Source organism: Aptenodytes patagonicus, chromosome 6 (assembly GCF_965638725.1).
Source record: "Aptenodytes patagonicus chromosome 6, bAptPat1.pri.cur, whole genome shotgun sequence".
In the NCBI taxonomy this organism is placed as follows: domain Eukaryota; kingdom Metazoa; phylum Chordata; class Aves; order Sphenisciformes; family Spheniscidae; genus Aptenodytes; species Aptenodytes patagonicus.
Window position 1 is genome coordinate 62,951,839 of NC_134954.1, and position 21,036 is coordinate 62,972,874.

Sequence of the window (21,036 nt, forward strand, 5' to 3'; positions counted from 1 at the left end):
AGCTAGAATGAGTCAGTCTCCTTCCCCATTTAAAACCACCTGGATCCACAGTGTCTGGTAGAGTCACGATATCTGTCACAGAGGCAGTTTGTTGGGTGCCCATGGCTTCAGTTTCAGTGGTGGGTACTCTCTCCATGGAAAAGTTTGCTTTGGCAGCCAGCACATAGCTGAGGTAGCTCTGAGATTCTGCCCCAGCAAGGGAGGGCTGGATGGAGTGGATAGGTGGGGCAGATCTGGCCCATGCGGGTGGCATTTCTTCTCCAGCCTGTGCAAGTAGCCATCCTTTTTGCTCTGCCCTTCCCTAACAGCAAACACAACCCCAGAGCTTGTCCTCCTTGGCTGGCTGGTAAATGAGCCATGCTTACTGAAGAAGCAGCTGAGGCAGTGTAAACCTGTATTGCCACTCATTGGCAATAACCTGCCTCATTGCATGTGCTTTGTCCACGTCAGTGCACCATTAGCAAGGTGGAGAGGTGGCAGGAGAGTGCACTGGCAACACAGTTGTCTCCGGCTCTAGACGATCTGGGAACATAATGGTCTTAGAGACTCAGAGATGCACATTTCCACCCCACAAGAATGTCTGAGATTTAGAAAATCTTCCTATCTTGAAGCAGAACAAGCTGCCTGCATTTTGAGAAACTGAAAAACATGGCTTGAGTCAGTCAAAATGTTTTTGACATGTTTTATTTCAAATGTGAGCTTTTACTATGTGTTTGCAGATTTTTTAACTATAACAACTAAAATCTTTGAAATTATGTATTTGAATAATTTTGAAACTTTATTCTCTCTCTCATTTCTTGCATAAAGACAATCTTCTCAATTCCTTTCCCCTGCAAGCCCACATTTTTCACCGGTCTAAGTGAATCCCTGCTTCCTGCTTAAAAAAAAATCAGTTGGTATAATCTAAATCTGCTTGATTCAATTAGAAAGAACTTTTGCCGAGCTGCAAAGTCAGTGAGTTTATCTCTTGAATGCTAAATGGTGGCAAAGAGGTCACCACTGGACATAAAATTAACCCTAGAACCAGTTTTTCCTAGCTTCTAGCTCAGTTTTAAACACTGGTAATTCTGGTTTTGGTCTGAGTCAGGAAATCACAGTAAGAAGCCTCATAAAGCACCTAGAAATTATTTGACAGTGAGACATCAGAGATGTGCATCCACATGTTTTACAGTCCTAACTGCAAGTGAAGACATTAACTACTCATTCACTGGCAGTTGATTCCAAATCCCTATAAAGGGCTTTAAGAAAATGTATGTTCTTGAGATTTACCCTCAGCTAAGTCTTCCCTCATACTAGGTCTTGTAGCTACTTGACTAATAACGTGAGGGACAAGGGTACGAGCCACCTAACAGCTTAGCACCACAGTAATCTATTCACTCCTTGCAGCATGTATTGGTTTTTAATTGGACTTTGCTCCAGCTCTGCATCCCTAGCACACAGAACTGTCTCGTTGGTGACAACACAGTGAAATCAGTGGAGTTACACTCTTATATCTGTGGATCTGGTCCTACAGGCTCCTCTTGGCTTTCTGCAGCCTCGAATGCCATGCCACAACTTCAGCCTGGAGTGTGACCTGCCATTGGGCAGGACGATGCCTCCTCCAAGGCCAGCATATTAAAATGTCTGGATCTATACATATTTGTATGTATTTTGATGATATATGGTGTCTGTAATTTTTTGAACAGTTCAGCCTGAGGAGGGTTGAACTGAGGTGCAAAGGAAGCACCCCTGTCTGGCCAAGATACAGCAGAGGAAATCTTTGCCATAACCAATGATAACAAACCACACCAATTACTCAATTAAAGCTAAACCCATCTTTAATCAAGACAGTCAATTTAAGAGGCCTTTGGGATTTTTCAAGAAGGATGAACTCCTAATCAGTGTGAAGGGAATTGCTCCTATTTATTCCAGGGTTGAAGTTGCCCCCAAATTTGCAAGATGCTAATTTTGAAAAAGAGAATCAGTCATTAATTTTTAATAAAGAACTTGCTTCTTGGGAGGTGGGGGGAGGGACTGAAAGCATTTGCCCAGCGGGTTTAGAGTTCGTTAGTGCACCGATCAGGGAAAGTGTGCAAGAAAAGTGTAGCCAGATTAATATTCCTTATTTAATCGCTGAACCAGTAATTCAGAAAAAAAGCAATTTCTTCTAAATCTGAGTTCCAGGTGACTGCCTTTTATCTGAGCTCCATTAAATTATTCCCCTGATAAATTCTTATGAAATAGGCTGTTTGCTCCAGTAGTCATTGACTCCCTGAGATCATTTTGAAACCAAAACATTCTGTTTTTATTAGTAATGATCCATCTTTCACCCTAGTGATGTGAGGGGCTTGAGGAAGGTGTTTGCGCCTAGGTGTCAACTTTCGACACTGAATCCGTGTTTCTTCACTGGCGTGGGGACAGGCTGGGTGAGCTGGTTCCTGCTTGTCTCCCTGGCTGTGGGTAGCACTGGGGTACAACAGAAAGACGTGAGAGCATCTGGCAGCAGTGCTACCTCCAACCAAGTCAAGAGGCAGTGTCCTCAGCCTCATGCTCACTGCACAAGCTTGTAGCTAGATCCCTCTCACCCTTATTCCCACCACAGTGTCTCAACAAGGTCTCCTCCCTTCAGTCTCAGTTATGATAATTTCTTCCTTCCTTGGTTGCCCCATGTGATTCATCCCCAGGGTTTATTTCTGTGTGGCAACCACCAGACATAATTTTTCTACAGTCTCCTGTTTATTCTGGACTTACACACTGCAAATTTTCTACACAGCCCGTTTTAAAAACACAGATTTATTTGGTTTTACTGACTCTGGTCAAAGTAGCTGTTCTGAAACCCCATAGGGATGGAGCATTAGGGGCAGACAGATGTAATGAGCTGGGGCTGCTCCACATACCAAGTGCAGCTGGCTGAAAATAGCCTTGACCTTTTTATAAACTGAAGTATTGTCCAGCCCTGTTGTCACTGACCTGACGTCTTAATGTGCTGAGGGGACTGGGCAGGAGAACTGCCTCAGCATTTCCCAGGTGGTGTTTGCATGGGGCATGTTTGCCTTGACAGATTTCTTCCCATGCATGAACTCTGAGGCAGAATGAATATTTTATAAAGCTTTTTATATCTCTGTCTATGACTTTTGTGGCAAATTGAGCTCCCCTCATGTTGTATTGCTTCTCTTCCTTCCTCTCCTTGGTGACCTCACAGTCATCAGTGCCTGAGTTCCTGCCCTTATGTACCTCATTTTCTCTCTCTACTGTCTCTGAGGAGGGCTCTATATCCATGACCCAGCATGTGTGGCTTTGACGCTAGTTGCTACGGTCTGAAGGGCAGTTCACATGCCCTGAGCAGACTCGGGCCTAACTAGGTGTGTAGAAGACCCCAGAAGTCTGGAATTCCCTGCTAGGAGCAGCAATGGGAGCTGCAAGCTTGTTGCAGGGCTTTCAGGCTCCTGCCTCTGTGCCGGGGAGCCTGGAAGTCCCCCGACGCCAAGGGTTTTCAGGGTCCTCGCCGTGGAAATGAGCTGGGTTTCCTGGGCAGCCAGATGGTACTGAGGTCTGGGGACCCAGATGTCCTCACTCCAGTGCAGTCCTGCCAAGACCCAAGGAGGAGATGATTCTTCCTATCAAACCATTTTACTACAGGTTTAGCTCCACAGACAAAGCAGCTCCTCCTGCTTCTCACCAAAATAGGTGAGAGGACAATCAGGCTCTTAATCTCAAGGGATCCAATGGCATCTTATCATGTCCTCTGAATTATTCTGTCACAAGCATCTTGAATGTCTGGTTTATCTCCTCTAAAATGATCTGTACACTGCTCATCAATCATCAGCCTTATTTAACAACTAACATGCCGCAGGTGGTTTAGCAACCTGAGCAATGGGGCTGAAATAATTGCATTCTCTGGAGCCCCGTGCCTGAACCAGGAGGGAGCTGCTGGTGCCTTTGAGGTGCTTGGGTGCTGTGGGGATGGGGCACGGGGTGCCTGGGTGGATGGCCAGCCGGCCACCTGTATCAGGCTCTGTCCTTCTGCAGCATACCAACTCTGAGGAGCAGCAAATTTCAGTTTTACAGTGGATTATGAAGGCAAGGCTGAAGAAAGTGAAAACTTCTTTCCTATCTCAGGCAATTAAAGAACCCAGGTTATTTTGCCTTAGGAATACAGCTATACCTGCCTGGCTTGCTCCTACTTCACTGCAAGCTGCACTTGAATGGCAAAGTGATTCTTGCATCTGTAGAAAGTGGGGGCGCCTGAGAAGTGTTCGGCACTCACAGGAGGACTGGCTTTTTGGAGAAGCTGAGTAGTCAGTACAGCGAGTTTCCCTCCTGCTTGCCATTCACCAAAGTCTAAATCTAATTTTAGGCATTAAGCTGAATATGAACTCCTGAAAACATATGGCATCAATTCTGATGTCTCGTCACTTTTGGTAAGGTGGCTTGAAACAGCCAAATCCTTTGAGTTGCTTTCCATTCTCCAACAGGGAATGTGAAAAAAGGAGGAAGCTGTAGGGCTGAGAGAGACCAGGTCTGGCCAAGCTAGCTCCAACACAATTCCTGTTTTAGCTGTCTATCCTCCCCATAGAACCAGCTGTTTCTACAGGAGCTGCTGCTCTGGAGCATGTGCAAGTCGGAAAGAGACACCACCAATAACCCTACACTTAGAAAGGCACTGAGCGGTACAGAAAATACGAAAGACTCCCCTGAAGTACACGAATGATGAATTAAAGAGTTAATGAATCCTCAAGAAGCTTTAAGTTTGTATACAGAAATCAGAGAGGGGAGGTTCACCAGTACATTTCTCTGGCCAAACCCACAGATGAAGATTAACTGAAAGCCTTCAGGGACAACAAACAGAACAATGTTACTGTGAGGCCAAGAGCTTGTTTCGCCATTTGTTCTCTGTATGTCAGCATGGTGTAAAAGTGCTGCTGTGCATACAAGAAGAAATAACCTTATATTCATTCCCTACATTCATCTCAGACACATCCTAGAGTTTAAACAGTTAATAGGGCTCTTTTTTTGTCTTGGAACACTTCACTGCTTCCTCTATGGAAATCCCTCCACCTGGGGACACTCCACCGACATGTTTCTTTGAGACTTGCTGCAGATATTCCCGTAAGTAACGTGCTTTGATTGTGTTCCTGTTCTTTCCACATTCCCTGGCTGGGAGTGCTTGAGCAGACAGACGTTGTGTGAGGAATGTTTGTAGGAGTTGGCTGTTTTGAGGCAATCATCCAAAATATCCATGAAAGAGCTTCAGAATGAGAGTTGTGCACATGTGCACTGCGAACCTGTTTCTAAGATGTATGCTCATCCAGGTGACAAACTCTGAAGTGTACGATGTAACCTATGATGTGTCCTGTTGTGCCTGCTTACATTGCAGATCACTAATGCTGTCGAAATACCTGAAATTGTTTGCAGAAACTACTTGACACATAGTTCTGAAAAACAAATAAACCTAAGAAAACACCACCTCTGTTCATAGGGGGAAAAAAGCAAAAGGCAGAAAATGAGCAAGCTACTATTATTTTTTGTGAGTTAATCACCCATCTCCAGATCTGACAAAATAACTCAGAGGAGGCTGGAGCCTCTTTTTGCTCTATTTTCAGCCAGTGCTGGAAGAAAAAGTGCCAGAAATCTATCTGCAAAGCCTGTTCTGATGAGATTTCCAGCCAGTTTCATGAATCAAGTTGGTTTGGATTAACTGTAAATAAGCCCTTGGGCAGAACTAGCAAATCATGGGTTCATTGATCACAGACACTTCTGTGCACAGGGTCTGACCCAACACTCAATAAAGGCAATGAGAAACCTACTGGGGCAGTTTATCCGATAGCCGTGGAGCCTCTCTCCAAATGGTTCTCTCCAAAGCAGCTGGAGTCAGCTATTCCCAGACACTGGAAACTGAATGGGGGTGAATTTTGCTTATGGTCCATTCACCCAATTTATGGGGGTTTGCCTCAAGCCCAGGGACAAGTTCTCTCCACTGTACACTGCTCATTTAAAAAACTGGTGTAGCAGATGAGACCTAGTAAGAATCAAGCTCATCTTTTCCTCCTGCTGCTCTGATGCCTTGTTTCCCAGCAGTAATTAACAGGGACGGATGCCTACTTCTGGGATTGTTTAACTGTGGGGACAGTTTCAGGGCTATCCCTGGAGGCTGTCTCCACAAGTAACATGTTTTTTAAGTTATGCCCCTCTATTGATCCCCTATCTGAACAATTGCTGGTGGTACTTGCTCTGAGCTCAGAGGTGTCTGCAATCTACCCCGTAACGATATTCGAGGAGAGCACTATTTTAAAAGGCTGCCTCTCCTGAAGCGTGCTGTGTGTTTTAAATGTGACAGGCTACATGAGAGAACCTGAACAGAGACATTTGAGAAAGCTTAGGAACTTTTAATCCTTGAGCCTGAGCCCAGCCATACTTTCTGACTTTGGTTTGGGAGCCTCTGATTCAAACACACCCTTTTCACCTGGCATCTAAGCCTGGAGCAGACCATGTCCCTCTCCAATCCAGAGGAGGCCAGAAATCTTAAAAAAATCAATTTCTATCAATCCGAAGCTTTTGCCTCAAAATGAGTTCTCCAACATGGTATGAATGACTGATCTTGTGAGAGTTCATAGCGGTGGAAATCTTGTGAGACCATCCTCTACCTTGCTTTGAAATGCCCTCCCCTGTGCCTGGGTTCCTCCTGTGCACCCAAATCCCAGCCTCAGTCTAAGCTAAGCAGAAAGTTGCAGCCACTACTTCAAGACATACATAAAACCTTTCACACCCCTCTGTATCTTAAGCACATTTCAAAAATAGAAGGTAAAATATCTACAGAATCAAGCATGGGAAGAACTTGATTTGAGATGAGGAAGAGAGTGAGTTAATGAGGTTTGAGTCTTCACCAAGTAATTATGGGATAATTAATTTAATGAGATACATCTGTGGACCTAGCTGAGCTGTACTTGGGTGGTGATGGTGAGTTTAAAAGGCAGCATGTCCCACTAGTCTATTTGGACAGCGTTACTGTGGGGGTTGGATTTGCTGAATGCTCCTCAAGGGTGAAGCATCAGCCTTATGGCATAGGGGTTAGCAGTTTTTTCTCAGGTTTCTGTGTAGTGCAACAGTGCTGTTGTAGTGTGATTGCAACATGCGTAAGAGCTGCTTGCTCTCTAGCTGCTTCTTATCGTCCTGCTGCCCTCCTAGTTGTATTTGCTATGTTGCCCTCAATGTATGCTGCCCTTGAATGCAAATACTGTGAGTTCTTGGTAGATGGGGAATCCTGAGGTCTTTGCTGGATTTTTTGGCTTATGAGCACAACTGGAGTATGTTTGGAGGACTGGTTTGTATGATAAAGTGGGAGAAAATATAGTTTTCTAGGTTCCCCTTGTATCACAGCTTGACAACCTCTCCTTGCCTTGTAGTCCTTCTGAGGAATAAAAGACTTAATGTATTCTCCAGCATCTTTATCGTTCCTGCAGAATAATCACTGTTTTAAAGATGCCTGCCTTGATATAACAATGTAATACTCTGCCTGACTAAACCCTAAAAATCTGGTGTCTGGTAGGTAAAAATCATTGAGAATGATCGTTTCATTTGAGGCATCAATAACTTCAGCAGAGCTGTTAGGATAACAGCTCAGCTGCTCAGAAAATGGCAAAGAAAAATTTTTGTGTGTCAAGTAGCTCACTTTGCTTGCCCTGCAAACTCCAGCTGAAGCTCCTGGGGGTCAGATTTTCTGGAGGTGGAAATCCAGTATTGAATGTCTGATGGGGCACCAGGGCTACCAGTCCTGCTTGTGAGGCTGTGTGAAAAGGTAATATGTGCATTGAGAAGTAAAAGCACTGACTGAATGATCATGTGGGAGTTGTGGGCCCAGTTCTTGTTTCTGTGGCTGGTTTTCTGCACAGCCTTGGGATGGTTGCTTTTTTTCCTTGTCCTTACATCGGTTCAATTGCTGGACCAGTCTGGCAGTAGGTGGAAGAGAGTAGGAGAGGTCGGACCTCCCATCTGCTTCTTCAGGCAGCCTGGACAGCCCCGCAGCTAGCAGGGTTTCTGTCTAGAGTGACTTGAGTCAATCAAGAGCCAAGGCAGCAGGCCACTATGATCGCTATCTCCACATGGGCTGTCGTTGTGCTCACAAGCAGCTGTAGCGCCAAACTGTGCTTCTGGACCCAGATGCCATGCTGGAGATGGGACTTGCAGGGAGCATCCTTGAGGCACTGGTTTTCCTTCAGAACTTTTCTTTTAGAACGTGGATAGTCCTCTGTCACTTACTCCCAGCCTGGTGGCAAAGTTGCTTGGGCTGACAGCCCTCAATTTGGAGGCTGATGCAGGAAGACAGGTTGGAGCAAGCCTGTGCTTGAAGGGGTCTGTGCTGATTAGGGTCAGATGCTATTACCATAGGGGCAGTTAATCGAGGGGGTATCAATAGACAGCAGGCCATCTCTCTCTCCAATTTTCCTTTCCTGCCTGTTATTTAATAAAACTACTGAGAAGAAGGCTGCATTAACTTTACTTTTATCTTTAATTCTTTGACTGCAGTAAAAGCCAGTATTTGAGAAGTCACTGAATACAGGATAGAATTAGTTCTGTAATAATAATAATAATAACTTTTCCTTCTTTGAAAATAAATATGGTCCTTAGTAGAAGGATTTACCCATTGCTGGCAGTCAATCAGCCAGGACAATCTGGGCTCTGAGTACTTGATTAGAATAACTTTAAGGAAAATTGCCTTCCTGAATCAAGTAAGGATCCATTAACCTGATGAAACAGGGTTTGCTTATCTGAGAGGTTACGACTCAAAACACAGCCTGGGCTGCATTAGATGAGGCCTCTTTTAGAATGGCATAAAGATGGAAAGTAATAAAAACACCATCTGTCATGTCTAGTCAATCAGATCTCGTATAAGAGGGGAGTTATTCCTCTGACTTTACCGTTATAAGATCATCTGTTTGTTAACAATGGGAAGTGTCAGGAATGCTGAAAACTGGTTTTATTGCCTCAAATTATTTCTAGCTGTCTCTCTCTCGGAGAGAATGAATATTAATCTGAGTCTATACAGCAAAGAAATATTTCTAGATGAGTACAATGCTAAGGCATTCCATGTTGAGTCTCTTTAGTGATTTATTGTTAGAGGTAAAACTGAATGAGAGATAGAGAAAAAGTACCATGTACACTTTGCTTCTGAGAGTGATTATTTCTATAAACAAATCTCTTGCAAGTTCCTGAGTACTCAAAGGTTCTTTGAAGTCAATGGAATATATACCTCCTGAGTGGCCCTCTGCATCTTAAAGGACTGACGTGGCTAGATCTTCTCATGTAGCCTAGGCATAGCTGGAGGTCATGGAAAAGGTGATTGCTTTTTTTTTTTGGCATGGGTTTATTAAAGCTGATAAACGTTGGCACTAATGGATTTCTCTGTCACCAAGTACCAGTGTGCTGTCCTCTTTTTACTAAGGGCTACGCAGGAGCACTTGGAGACATCTAAAGGCTGAATGCCAAACAGCAAAGACATGCCAGCTTTGAGCACAGGAGATGGAAGGGGTAGTGGAAAGCCGATACCAGCACATCACCAGCACCATTGCTCATCAGCTGGGGCAGAAACGCCATCTGCCTTTGTCAGGCACCACAGATGAGACTGCAGTGGATATATTAACTGACCTGAATGGGCACATCTTCATCATCTAGAAACTCCAGCTGTAGCTGGTACATGCCTATGCTACCTCACAACCCACGCGTACCATTCCCATCTTGCTATTGCAGCTGATGAGCTTTTCCCTGTTTGCCAGGCAGACATCATCTCCAGAGCAATAGGTTTAAGAGAGTAAGTGCTGGGACTAGTGAAACCTTTGCTAGGTCTGGGCATTTTGCTTTGCTCAGATACAGATGGGGTTGGCTGCTGGTGAGTAACAAATGTAAAGAAGGACCAGATCAATAGCTGATAGCACACCACATGAAGATACTGGAAATCTGCGGAGGGTTTGTATCCTTATAGTGTATGAGGAACTGCTTAGAAATAGATTAGGAAAGCAGAAGGGCCTGGAGGTGAACGTAGTAGCCTGAAAAGTGAACGTGGCTTAATTTGACTTCATTAAACCTCCTGGTGTTGTAAAGGACTCATGCTCTGAGCCTGTGCCTGCAATCACTCAAAACGCATGGGGCTGGCTCTGCTCCTGGTGAAGCCAGCAAGGCTCTGGTGGCCTGCAGATGCAGTAAGAGCAACGGACACCCTTGCCTGCTGCTTGGGCGTGTGCCGTGCTGCTGCCCTGCATGTTCAGCACTGCTCTATAGCTCCTGGGTGGCCACAAGCCAGAAAACACCAGAGGTGGTTTTCATGTGCCCATGGGAAAAACTTTTCTGTGCTCAGGGTTGCTGTTTGCACAAGTGAAGCATGCAGAGTGTTTGCAGATATGTGATGCAGGATTTGGCTGTTGTGTGATGGGCCCAACCCCATGCAAGATCCCAGGGGGAAGGAGACAGGCTGGGGATGGAAGAGGAAGGTTAGAGCAAGTGCCTGATTCAGTATTCGATCATAGCCAGAAGATGCGCTCCAGTTAAGCTGCTGAGACAGGAGAGGTTATTTCTGGGAGAAAGGCATGTTGAGCAGAGGGAAGTTAGCATGTGCTGTGGGGGTGGCATCTGGGAAAGGCTAAGTACCCCTGGTCCCACTGATGTCAGGTGGATCAGAGGCTACTCAGCTCTTAGGAAAAGTGGACCTCTTTGGGGGAGTTAGCATAAGGAGGAAGAGGCACAGACGAATTCTTCCTCCTACGCAAGTATAACCTTTCTCCCTGCCAAACTAAGAGGGGATTTGCCCGAGTGCCAGTGGAGAGCAGACTGCCCTGGGCGCAGGATGGTCAGGACAAAATTAACTGTGCTATAAAGTGTCATGATCCCTGGAGACCCAAAGGCTGTATGTTTAGAGCAACCTTTTAAAAACAGGCAAAAAAGGTCTCTAATTTTGTGCCTGTCCCTCTGGGACCTGATGCAGGGAAAACCCCATGACTGTGCTTCCCACTGGAGCTGGTGAAAGCTACTCTCACTCACCATGTTAGCAGATTGATCCCCACAGTCGCTGCAGGGGGAGGCTGAAAAGAACGGATGGCACTGCAAGCTTGTTATGAAAATGCAGGGAACTAGAGTTAATGAATCTTGGATGAGCCCCTGATCCGCCTGGCCCTTGGTGTGGCAGTGGAGGGAGCTGGCTGGGGAGGACCTGATTAACATCTCAGTGGAAATGACAGTCCCTAGAATGCAGCAGGTTGTATCACAGCTGCCTGCTTGCATCTGGGAGAGATCATTGTCAGAGAGCTCAGATCTCTTTGCATTAGATCTGCAGGTTTCTTTATTAGAACAGAGGTATTCTGGGGATTTACATGTTCTCTGTCCCTGGCAGCTTGCCCTGATGAAACACTGATTACAAAATTGCAATCTAACTTAAGCTGTAGTAAAAAAATCAGCTGTGTGCTGGGATATGGTGAGAATACCCTCTCTGTGATGACAAAGATTTGAAATTGTGCAGTGCATTATGTCTCCTGACATAGATAAGCTTGCAAAGAATGAAACAATCAGGCTGTTTACTGTGGGTGCATGGAAAAAATTGGAAAAGCTGTAATTAATGCCTTCCGTGAGATTCTCCTAGTCCTGTAGCTGGATTAATGAATGAAACCATTCGCCCCAGATGTACAGGAGATTAGTGCTGCTTGACTCTTGTTTTATGGCCAGTAGCGTTAAGGCTAGGAAACTTGAAATATATGCTCAAGGTGCCCGACAAGTAGCATAGTCAGAACTGAACCTCGGGGTCCTGCTGCCACATCCTGTAGCCGTGCCGCCTCCTTCACTACCCAATACACTCCCCCCCACCTGCTCTTGTGCCGGGCATCCCTGTGGGCTGGCTGTGAGGACTAGAGTAGTTACAGGATTCCCGCTTTCTCATTACCAGCTGCCTCTCACTGAAGGAGAGGCTAGCAGTGAGTAAAAGCAGCTTTTTACTCTGGAGCTGGGTGGGAGAGGGTGTGGGACTCACCACCAGAAAGGAGCTACTGGCCAGCTGGGGGGTCAGTGCAAAAAGGGAAATTCCCAAGGCAGTATCTGTCCCAGAGGCTGGAAGTGAGCATGGAGAGGAGGGCAATGCACCCAAGGGATGACTGAGGCACTGGATGTGACTGTCAGCGTTCCTCCAGACCCAAGGCTGCTGCAAGCTGCGATGTCTTCAGTAGCTGAACTATCCCTCAGAGCCTGTGGCAGAATAAATCAGTAGCTGATTTTTCTTTGCTGTGATAATACTACAGGCAGAGCAGCTTAATGGATAGACTGCTGGGCTGGCACGCAAGAGGTTTCAGCGGAGTCTGCCTTCGTCAGGATGGTTCTTCCCTCTTTTGCTCGTCTCAGAAATGGAGATACTGATATCTGTTCAGTGAAATGCCCCAAGACCTGCTGCTGAAAGGCACTATGTAAGATCCCGCTTCTGATACCACCAGGGGGAAAATGTTCTTGGGACACCAAATGGTCCTCAAGTGCTTTTCCAAAGTCCTGCCACACCACATCCATCTTTCTTCCAGCTGCAGGGACCTCCCACCTTCTCTCTCCATGAAGGGGAAAACCCAGCCTCAGCCCCAGGCAAGTGGACCGGGTAAACCTTCAGATTTTCCTGTTTCCAGGCTCTCTCTGTTATTCAGAGGTTTTGAACAGAGAGCCTGAGTTGTGCCTGAGCCAGACAGCTGTGGTGCTGGGTGTCTGAGGGACTAGCACATCTTGTTTGTTAGGGGCATAAAAAAGACATTCAGAATTGATCACTTACACCCTCGCGAGTTAGACAGCACTGACTAGTGTGTTAGAAACTGAGCTCATGTTCCCTTGTACACCTATCTTGGCTCTCCTTGATTTGTGTTTTCAGAGCACTCTTCTGTTGCTGACTTTACATACCTGTGTGAACAGTAAAACTAGCTATTGTTTTAACTAGGGACTGTCTCTAAGAAGCGGGCAGCATTCCTAAAATGCTTTAAATCACTATAAAGGGGAAACAAAGGCCAAGCAGGAAGGGCAGAACATAGAAACATCCCAGGGACTGGACATGTTCCCATGGGTCCAGATTGCATGGGGCACCTGGATGTCCATTTCTCTATGTCTTGAACTTACTGAAATCAGTCAGCTCTGAGGCAGGGCACGGTACCTTATCCCGTAGCATGAAGTACAACTTAGAACTGGAGGGGAAGATAGCTGGAAAGGAATTCAAAAGGTCACTTAGCCCGTCTCCGTACTGACAGCCTGAATGGTTAAACTATTCCTGATTTTCTATGCAATATATAGCTTCCTTGGTATTAACTTACTGTTAATCAGTGGTCTGTTCTGAAAGACCACAAGTCTTATTCTGGAGCCGAATTCCAATTTTTTGCAGTGGTTTTGTGATACTCCCATCTTGAGAGACTAGAAGGTAATTTAAATTTGTGGTTGTATTTTGTTTGTGCTGGGTTTTCTTCATTTCCTGCCTCAGCTGATCAGCTCTACCTTTCCCTGTGTTTTGCTTGGACATTCCCTCCAATGAAGAGAAAAATCGTAATTTTTCCATGCTATGACAGTCTCTTAAAAAAGTCATTCAGAAAGAAAAGCCCTTTCCTGCCGTGTTTCCCCCCCCCCCCAATCTTCTAACAGAAGTCACAAGCATTACAAAGTAAAGCTTTTTATTCTTCCCAACAACTATTCTCCCTCCAGCTTTTCTTCTCTATTGCATTGTCTGGCCTGTAGTGCTCATACTTCCTTTCTGCTTATTTTTCACAGTGCTTGCCTAGAGTCTCATACTGCTAGCTTTGCCATGCTGTGCTTTGTACTTATCTATGGTACATCTTCTTATAATATCACTAATGCTCCTTGGATCCTGGCCATACATCCTACATTCTGGATTTAAATCCTTCTTACCATCTATCTTTACTTCAGTATATCTTATGTGAATAGCTTGCTCTTTTGTAGCCATAACTAAAGTTTTGCTTCAATCCCCTTTTCACAAGCCACTTAAATTTACCATTGTCTTTTTATGAGTTGTTTGTCCTGTTCTTTTTCCTTTCATTTCAGCCTGTGCATCCCTTGTTGCTTTATCAAATGACTCAACACATGTAGGAATTTATTCCTCATTTCATTTTGGAATTTGATCTGCGATCGGCTTAGGCTGCTCGTTATTACACATACAAGTAGCTATTGCTGCATGTTTCTCTTCACCGTAAAGTTTGGATGTCTCTTAGTGTTTCCCTAGTGCATCTTTGTAGTCCTCCTGCCCAGTTCCCTTGGGTCAACCTTTGGTCAGCTAATAGCAGAGTTCATTAGGAACTACGTATCTGTTTGTAGCCTTGACTATATTTTGTGTATTGAGGAGATGATAAGAGATATGGGGCCATGAAGCATGTGGGACTGGGATTTCAGATGCAGGTGGCCTCAGGGCTATGATGTGTGGTGATGGAAACCCTGTTTTGCTCTACTGCTGAACATACAGAATTTCACTGTGAGCCATTTCTGTATCTGCAGAAAATATCTGGGGCTTTCAACTGCAGAGGAGATGCCTTAGAGCCTCTCTCAAAGGAAGTCACAGCAGTTTAGAGGAGGTTATGGGGGGAAAGCAGAAAGAAATAAACAGCAGAAGCGCGATAGCAAAAATGTTGGTCCTCCTTCAGGCAGCTCATGGCTTTAAAGTGAAAAAGGGTCTGGGAGGACGGCACGTCAATGTTATGTCTGCATTCCTGTGTGACATGTGAAGAACCAGGAACTGAAGCCAGTCTGTCAAAAGGTGATGAAACCCTGTGTTTTCACAACCTTAACTACTAATAGACGTGTATAGTTAAGGCCATCTCTGTAGCTGGTGTACAGCATCAAAAGTTTGGATTTATGGCCAGCTGTAGATGCTGTCTAGTCACAAGTCCAGTCCCTGTTCTCATCCAGAAGTAGTAATTTTATTGAAAGATAGTGTACCTGCAATGCAAAGTGATTGATCGTGAACATCCATGAAAGATGCCTCAGAGGCTGTATTCAAGGAGAAAGGCAGATTCCCTATGACATTTGGGAGCTGAGCAGAGATGACTTCAGTTTGACTTCAAGATCAAAAATAAATGAACGTTTAACTATTTTATTGGTGACCAAAGGACTGCTGTTGTGAAGTGAAACATTAACAACAAGGTGAGAGCGAGCCAGGATTGCTCAACGAGGTTCATCTTCAGGCACAACACAGCTGGTGTCGTCCAGTGCGCAGGAAGCAGCAGGCATGGCAGAGGGGGACGGCATGCTGCAGGCTGCAAAGGAAGCCCAAGCTGGTGAGAGAATTTTTTAAGGATTTCTTCTTGCTAATCACAGAAGAAACTGAAGGCAAAAAGGCACCAGGAGGGACGAGAAGTTTCTCTGATTGTTACAGGTTGACTAGTGACCAGATGACAGGCTTTTAAATACAGATTAGGTGCTTGATGTTGTTAGTGGTATTAATCTAAATACCTTTACAATTTTGAGTCTATAAGGGCTGGTGAATAGAGCAGAGATGCAGGTCTGAAGACTTCTGGCATATTTTCCTGGTTGTTCAAGTGATTTGATACATCATTTTCTTAAATTACTTTGAAGTTTGAGAGAAGTCTGCAGGCAATGGAAACCAGTCTTGATCTGTCTAAATCAGTTAAGCCATGCTCTTTCCTATAATCAAAGAATTGGAGAAAATAAGCCAGAAGAGACCTGGAGAGGTTATCTTGTCCATCCAGGGACAGATCATTAAGTGTTGCTGGCACACATTCATCTAGCTTCTTATAACCTTACCTTGGAAAGAGAGAAAGAGGAATAGAAACACAGATACGGTAAAAGGGCTATAAAAGTATGGCCAGTGTATATGAATTCAAAACAAGACTCATTACTAAGAGACCAGTGTGGCTGAGCTGAAAATCAAAAGGGATTGTACCACAAGATTAATGCAGATAAAAATGAAGTTGAGTATAAACAGATTAATGTGCACAGTACTGCAGCAGGAAGCAGTGAGAATCTGAGGACTGTAAATGCAAAGGGAAAATGCAGATTGTCTTCCTGTGGATTTGGGAACCAGAAAAAATTAAATTATGAACTGAAAGTCATAGAAAAATGTATTCATGGGAACTTCTGACTATGCAAGGCATCTGGCAGCTGAATATTACATTTAAGCATGAATCATCCTGCAGATTCCCCACTTCCATAAAGGATAACTCAGAAAAGAGGAAATTTTACAGAAAGCAGTCCTTGCTTTCGTGCTTACCAGTTCAAGTTGTTTAGCACATGATTTTCATAGAAATTCAGGAGGGCACCTCATCCATCTGCCTGCTCTGGGTCAGGACCTGACATTTAGCCAGTCCCTAATACGTTCTTACATAACAGACATTAGGGATTGCCCGAACCCTGCAGCCCCAGCCTTGCCACCTCTGTTCCAGTGCTCACCTGTCCTTGCAGAAAGGGAATTTGGCCAAAAGCAGCCCCAAATCTTCTTTACTGAAAACAAAGTCAGTTATTTTTCTCATCTTACCCTTGTCACGGAATGAGTGGAATGCACCTCACTCAAAAGAGAGAAGCAGCAGTATGTTTTATTGAGGTAGAATAATAATTTGACAGAGTTCAATGAATTTGATGGAATTTAACGAAGTTTAACAGGGGTTTGCCAAGGTTCGATAAGTTTGATGGCAAGGTTCACCTTATTAATTTGTGCATGGAAGAAACATATAAAAGAAAATTGAGTTAGAATCGAGTTAGAATGACTCACACAGAGACCGGAGATGCAAAGGGTAAGGAAGACCCTCCCGTTGAGTCACGATGTTCAGAGTGGACCATCTTGCTTTCTAAACTCCTCCTTGATGAAAATGGAGAATAGTTGGTCTCTGTGGCTGCTTTTCCTGTCAATGGGGAGGGGTAGCATTTGGTAGTCTTCTTCCCTGAATTTCATCTTTTTCATTCCAAAGCCGCAAAGTGGTTTCTCCCATTTACTAACATCATTTTGAGTTCATACCCTGTTCTCCCCTAGGCTTGCTCCATCCTGGTTTTGGATACAAACGTGAGCAGCACGCTGGCTGTGCTGATGTTGTCTTTGCTTATGGACCTGTGTGTTTCATGATAGCTACTCTGAGAGGGATTTCCCAGTTGCCCACTATATGGGTATTTCATCTGGACCCTCTTTTCCTTGTGAGACATTAGAGACACTAGAGTTAGGATATACCACCTCCACAGCTGCTCTAGCTGTTACACCACTTACCCTGTCGCCAAAGAATAAAACAGTCTGGTTTGAGAGCATTTTTTCCAATCCAGAATGGCTGTTTTGAAATCCTTATTCTCCTTTTGGTGCTTAGAAGGGATTATCCAATCAAGTATCTCTCTGGCTATGGAGGAACATGCCTGGATTGTCCTAACCTGCCTTTTTAAAGACAGTGGTGATGCTTGTCCTGCTTCTGCCCTTCACAAGGGAAGTGGTTCAAAAACTACATTCAGCACTTGAAGGTGAACTTCATCAGGCTCTAATGATTTGAGCACAGTTGAGGTTTCCAAATATTCTTTAAGGGGTTTTTGTCTCATTTCACCCATTTCCTACTGGTTCATTTTAGTGGTGTTATCTTGTTGCAATTTAGTTTTTTTAGTGAAGACAAACAGAAAGGACACAACTTTTCTGGCTTCTCTGGATGAGCTTTTGTTTGCTCGTTTTCTAGTTTAAATAACAGATTTTCATTTTCCTTCCTCTTTCTCCAATATTGATGGCATTTCTAACACCTTTTCTTATTGTCTCTTGTGTCCCCCTGCTAGCTGTAATTCATTGTGTGCCTTAGCTTTGCAGCCTCTATCTCTCTGTGCTTGATGTTTGTTTATACTTGCCTTCAGAAGTGCCACCTTATTTCCATTTGTGGTACAATTCCTTCCTGATTTTCAGCCCAGCTGCCCAGGTCTCCTTCTATCGAGTCTTATTCTGAATTTGTTTGTATCTGAGGTGCTTGCAGATTTATTCTCCTTAACTTGTTCTTGCCGTTTGCCATGAGTTACCATTTATTACCAGACATTTGAATTCCTTTTCTCCCTTTTTGTCTCAGAAAAGCTTCTGGCAGCTAACGGCCTAAACACCTCTGCAGTGTATTTAACAAGTAGTATGTTAATCCCACTGACTGATATGGTTTCTCATGCTAGTATTAAAAAAAAAAAATAAATCATTTAGCTTATATGACGTACGTGGCTGTGTACACACACAGGGAATATAGCTGCAGGATGATGAAAATATTAAGGCATCACATTGCAGCAGCATGGGAGCCCTGCACAAGGGATGGTGAAACCTTTTCTGTCTTCCTTTTGTATTACTCCTTTAATAACTTTGCTGCTGTGTTTGCTCTGCTCACCTGTGTGTGGCAGAATACAGCAGGTTTCTACCAGGAGTTGTCTAGAGATACTTGGGGCAGTAAGAGATACCACCAGAGGGCACAGAAATATTCCTGCTGCCTCTAGCACAGGGTCAGACTTGTGGGACACAAGAGTACGTGCTAACCTGGTGTGCAGGAGACAGGACCAACGTGCACAAGTCCTGTTCCTTGCACTGCCCCCAGTGTTGGGTATGCTTTTGAGTCACTCTTGGCCATGAAATGGGCTTAACAAACCCTAGCTCCCTGGAGGCTGTTTGTGGCACCTGAGAAATGACCCAGGTGAAAAGCAAGGTCATGCAGGTGTGCAAATCACTGGGAGGGCTGAAGATGAGGAGCTGATCTGTGGCGGTATGGGGGAGTACCAAACTGCTTTGCCACTGCTGTAGAAGCAAAAGGGAGTAAGAAATGGGTAGACCTTCCTGGCCTCATCTGAAGTTTGGGCTTCATGTTTAGCTGCCTGGTTGGCCCCATGTTTAGCTGCCCAGTTAGCAGGAGTGAAAGAGGGTCCCTGGGGATCTTCAGAGGAAGCAATGCCAGAGCACATGAGGGAATGTGGAGAGTAATTATGCTTCCTCTGTGCACTCTGTCACATCTGAGTCCCTTATCTAAGTGTTCTCCATATCTTGTTAGCAATAACTGAAGCCAGATTAAGGATCTGTGGTGTGAACAAAGGCCTCTTTCCTGGTTGTCAACTGCAAACCTGGTTCCTGTGATACCCAAGCACTAGCAGCAACTCGGTACTGGAACTAGGGATGAGTTTATGGAGACTTCTTGTACCAGCTGTGGGTTCTGGGTGTGGTCTGTACTTTTGCCGATAAGAGAAGGGAGAAATATTTGGGAAAGTTCTTTGAACATTTGCCTTTTAAAGAAGCCAAATGTAAGGGGAAGAAAAAAAGCCTGCACTGCGCGGAGAATACTGCTGAGCCACAGCCACAGAGGATGGTTTATGGGAAGGTTGTGAATTTTGCTCTGTAATTGCAACTGGCACTGGAAGAATACTGATAAAGAGCTCCTATATTCCCGCAGGAAGGGCAGGGGAGGGGGGACAAGAAGGTACCTGCAGGGAGCTGAGCCCACGTAGCTGCAGGGGGAATCCAGGGGCTCCCAGCACAGGATAGGATGCATTTGCCATATAGGGAGCCCTGAGGTGGCCTTTTGGATAACAGGAAGTAGAGATGGGGTTTGGGGCTGCTCCTGGGTGCTGGCTGTGCCTTCAGGATTAAACTGCCCCATAGGAAAAAGCAAGGTCATTCCAGGGAATTGTTGCGGGAATGAACCCTGGGTCACTTCACTCCTGGGACAGCAAAGAAAGAAACACAGTGCAGGTGTCTGTGACATGCAGTGTCCAAGGGTTTGGCGTGATGAGCATTTTGGTAGTTGACTTGGGATAGATGTGTGGCTTTTCAGTGGAATGAGATCCCTGCAGTTCCTGCAGAATAAACCTGTCATTACCGCATCGGCAGGGAGATGCAAGCTCTGCTCCTAAATCCGCAGGCTGTAGGGGTATCTGGGACCTGGGATTTTTATTCAGCTCACATCTGTTCAGCATACAATGCTGTGCTGGGCTGGTGCGCGTACAATAGCTGGGGGCATGCCAAGCAAATAGGAGGTCCATGCCACAAAGTGCTCACAGCACCAACCTGTGAATGATTTAGGCTACGTTCCCCGACTCTTCTCGAACTCTGGAGTTGTCTTTCCTGGTAGCATCTCCCTCCCCTTTCTGCCCTGGCTGCACAAATGTGCTCAATTAGGGTTAACTCAAACTGAATCAAACTTCATGCCTGAGGTTGGAAATCTTCCCAGTCAACTCACCACAGCCACATAGCATGGTGGGAGACAAGGCGAGGGGGGAGATGAACGCTTTTCAGAGAAATGAATCCAAGGAAACTTTGTTCACTTTTATTTCTGCAGGAGATGATCCCCCCAAAGGAGATTTCCCTGTTCGGAAAAAATCCCCGGTGAGTGTTACAGCTGATTTCCTTTGCTTTGCTTTCTGCTCAGCTTGCTCTAAATATTGCAAGATCTCTCTGTTCTTTCCTCTGTTGTGCTCTGGCTAGAGACAAACACTCTTTCTTGCAGAGGGTTGAAATAAGCATTAACAACTCAAGGCAAAAATCCCTCCACTAACCTGATTAAGTTAAGAAAGGGCAGCTTAAAGGGAAAAAATGAACTGTCCGAATCTTTGGGGAAAAAGAGTAAGGGTTTTGATTGCTGCCTTTTTCTGAACGCGACTTTCCTTATGGGAAAAGACTTACTTCTCTGAAGTGGAGGAAGATGTGTGGGGGAGGGAGGGAGTTGACCTGTGCATTTCTTAGTATGATGAGACCCACCAGGGAAGGTCCCCAGATGCTGCAAAGCAGAAGGAGGGACAGGAATTGAGCACAGGCCGCTGATGTGTGTTACAGAGTTCAGCTGTAGTGACAGAGCCTCACATTTACATCTTTGGACCTGATTTAGAGCCAGATTCAGCTGAATATTTTCTTGCATTGCAGCTTTGTGCAGTTTTCAGGCTAATCCTTGTTGAGTGCTTGACCCCTAAAAACTGTGCACTGTATTGACTTTGGGGAGAACAGGGCTTGTATTGCACCTGCTTTGACTTGCAGGGCAGTATGGTAATACTTGCTTTTAAAGCCTGCAGTCAGTCATGTCATTAGCAAGCCAACTATTTAACTCACAATTTTAAGTACTGTGCAGACATTAA

General features: G+C 45.0%; 1 protein-coding gene across 3 annotated transcripts in view; it reads left to right on the forward strand.

The window, feature by feature from the left end:
* The first annotated feature begins 4,894 nt into the window (after window positions 1-4,894).
* Window positions 4,895-21,036, forward strand: part of SLC15A2 (solute carrier family 15 member 2) — a 55,646-nt gene continuing 39,504 nt past the window's right edge. Inside the window, exons 1-2 of one of the 3 annotated variants that reach the window (XM_076342966.1) lie at window positions 4,895-5,088; window positions 20,247-20,293. In XM_076342966.1, the coding sequence (XP_076199081.1) occupies window positions 5,022-5,088; window positions 20,247-20,293 (114 nt within the window). In that variant the 5' untranslated portion in view covers window positions 4,895-5,021. Of the gene's footprint in view, window positions 5,089-15,196; window positions 15,255-20,161; window positions 20,294-21,036 lie in introns of those variants that run through there. The other 2 variants (XM_076342967.1, XM_076342965.1) reach the window with 2 other exon arrangements.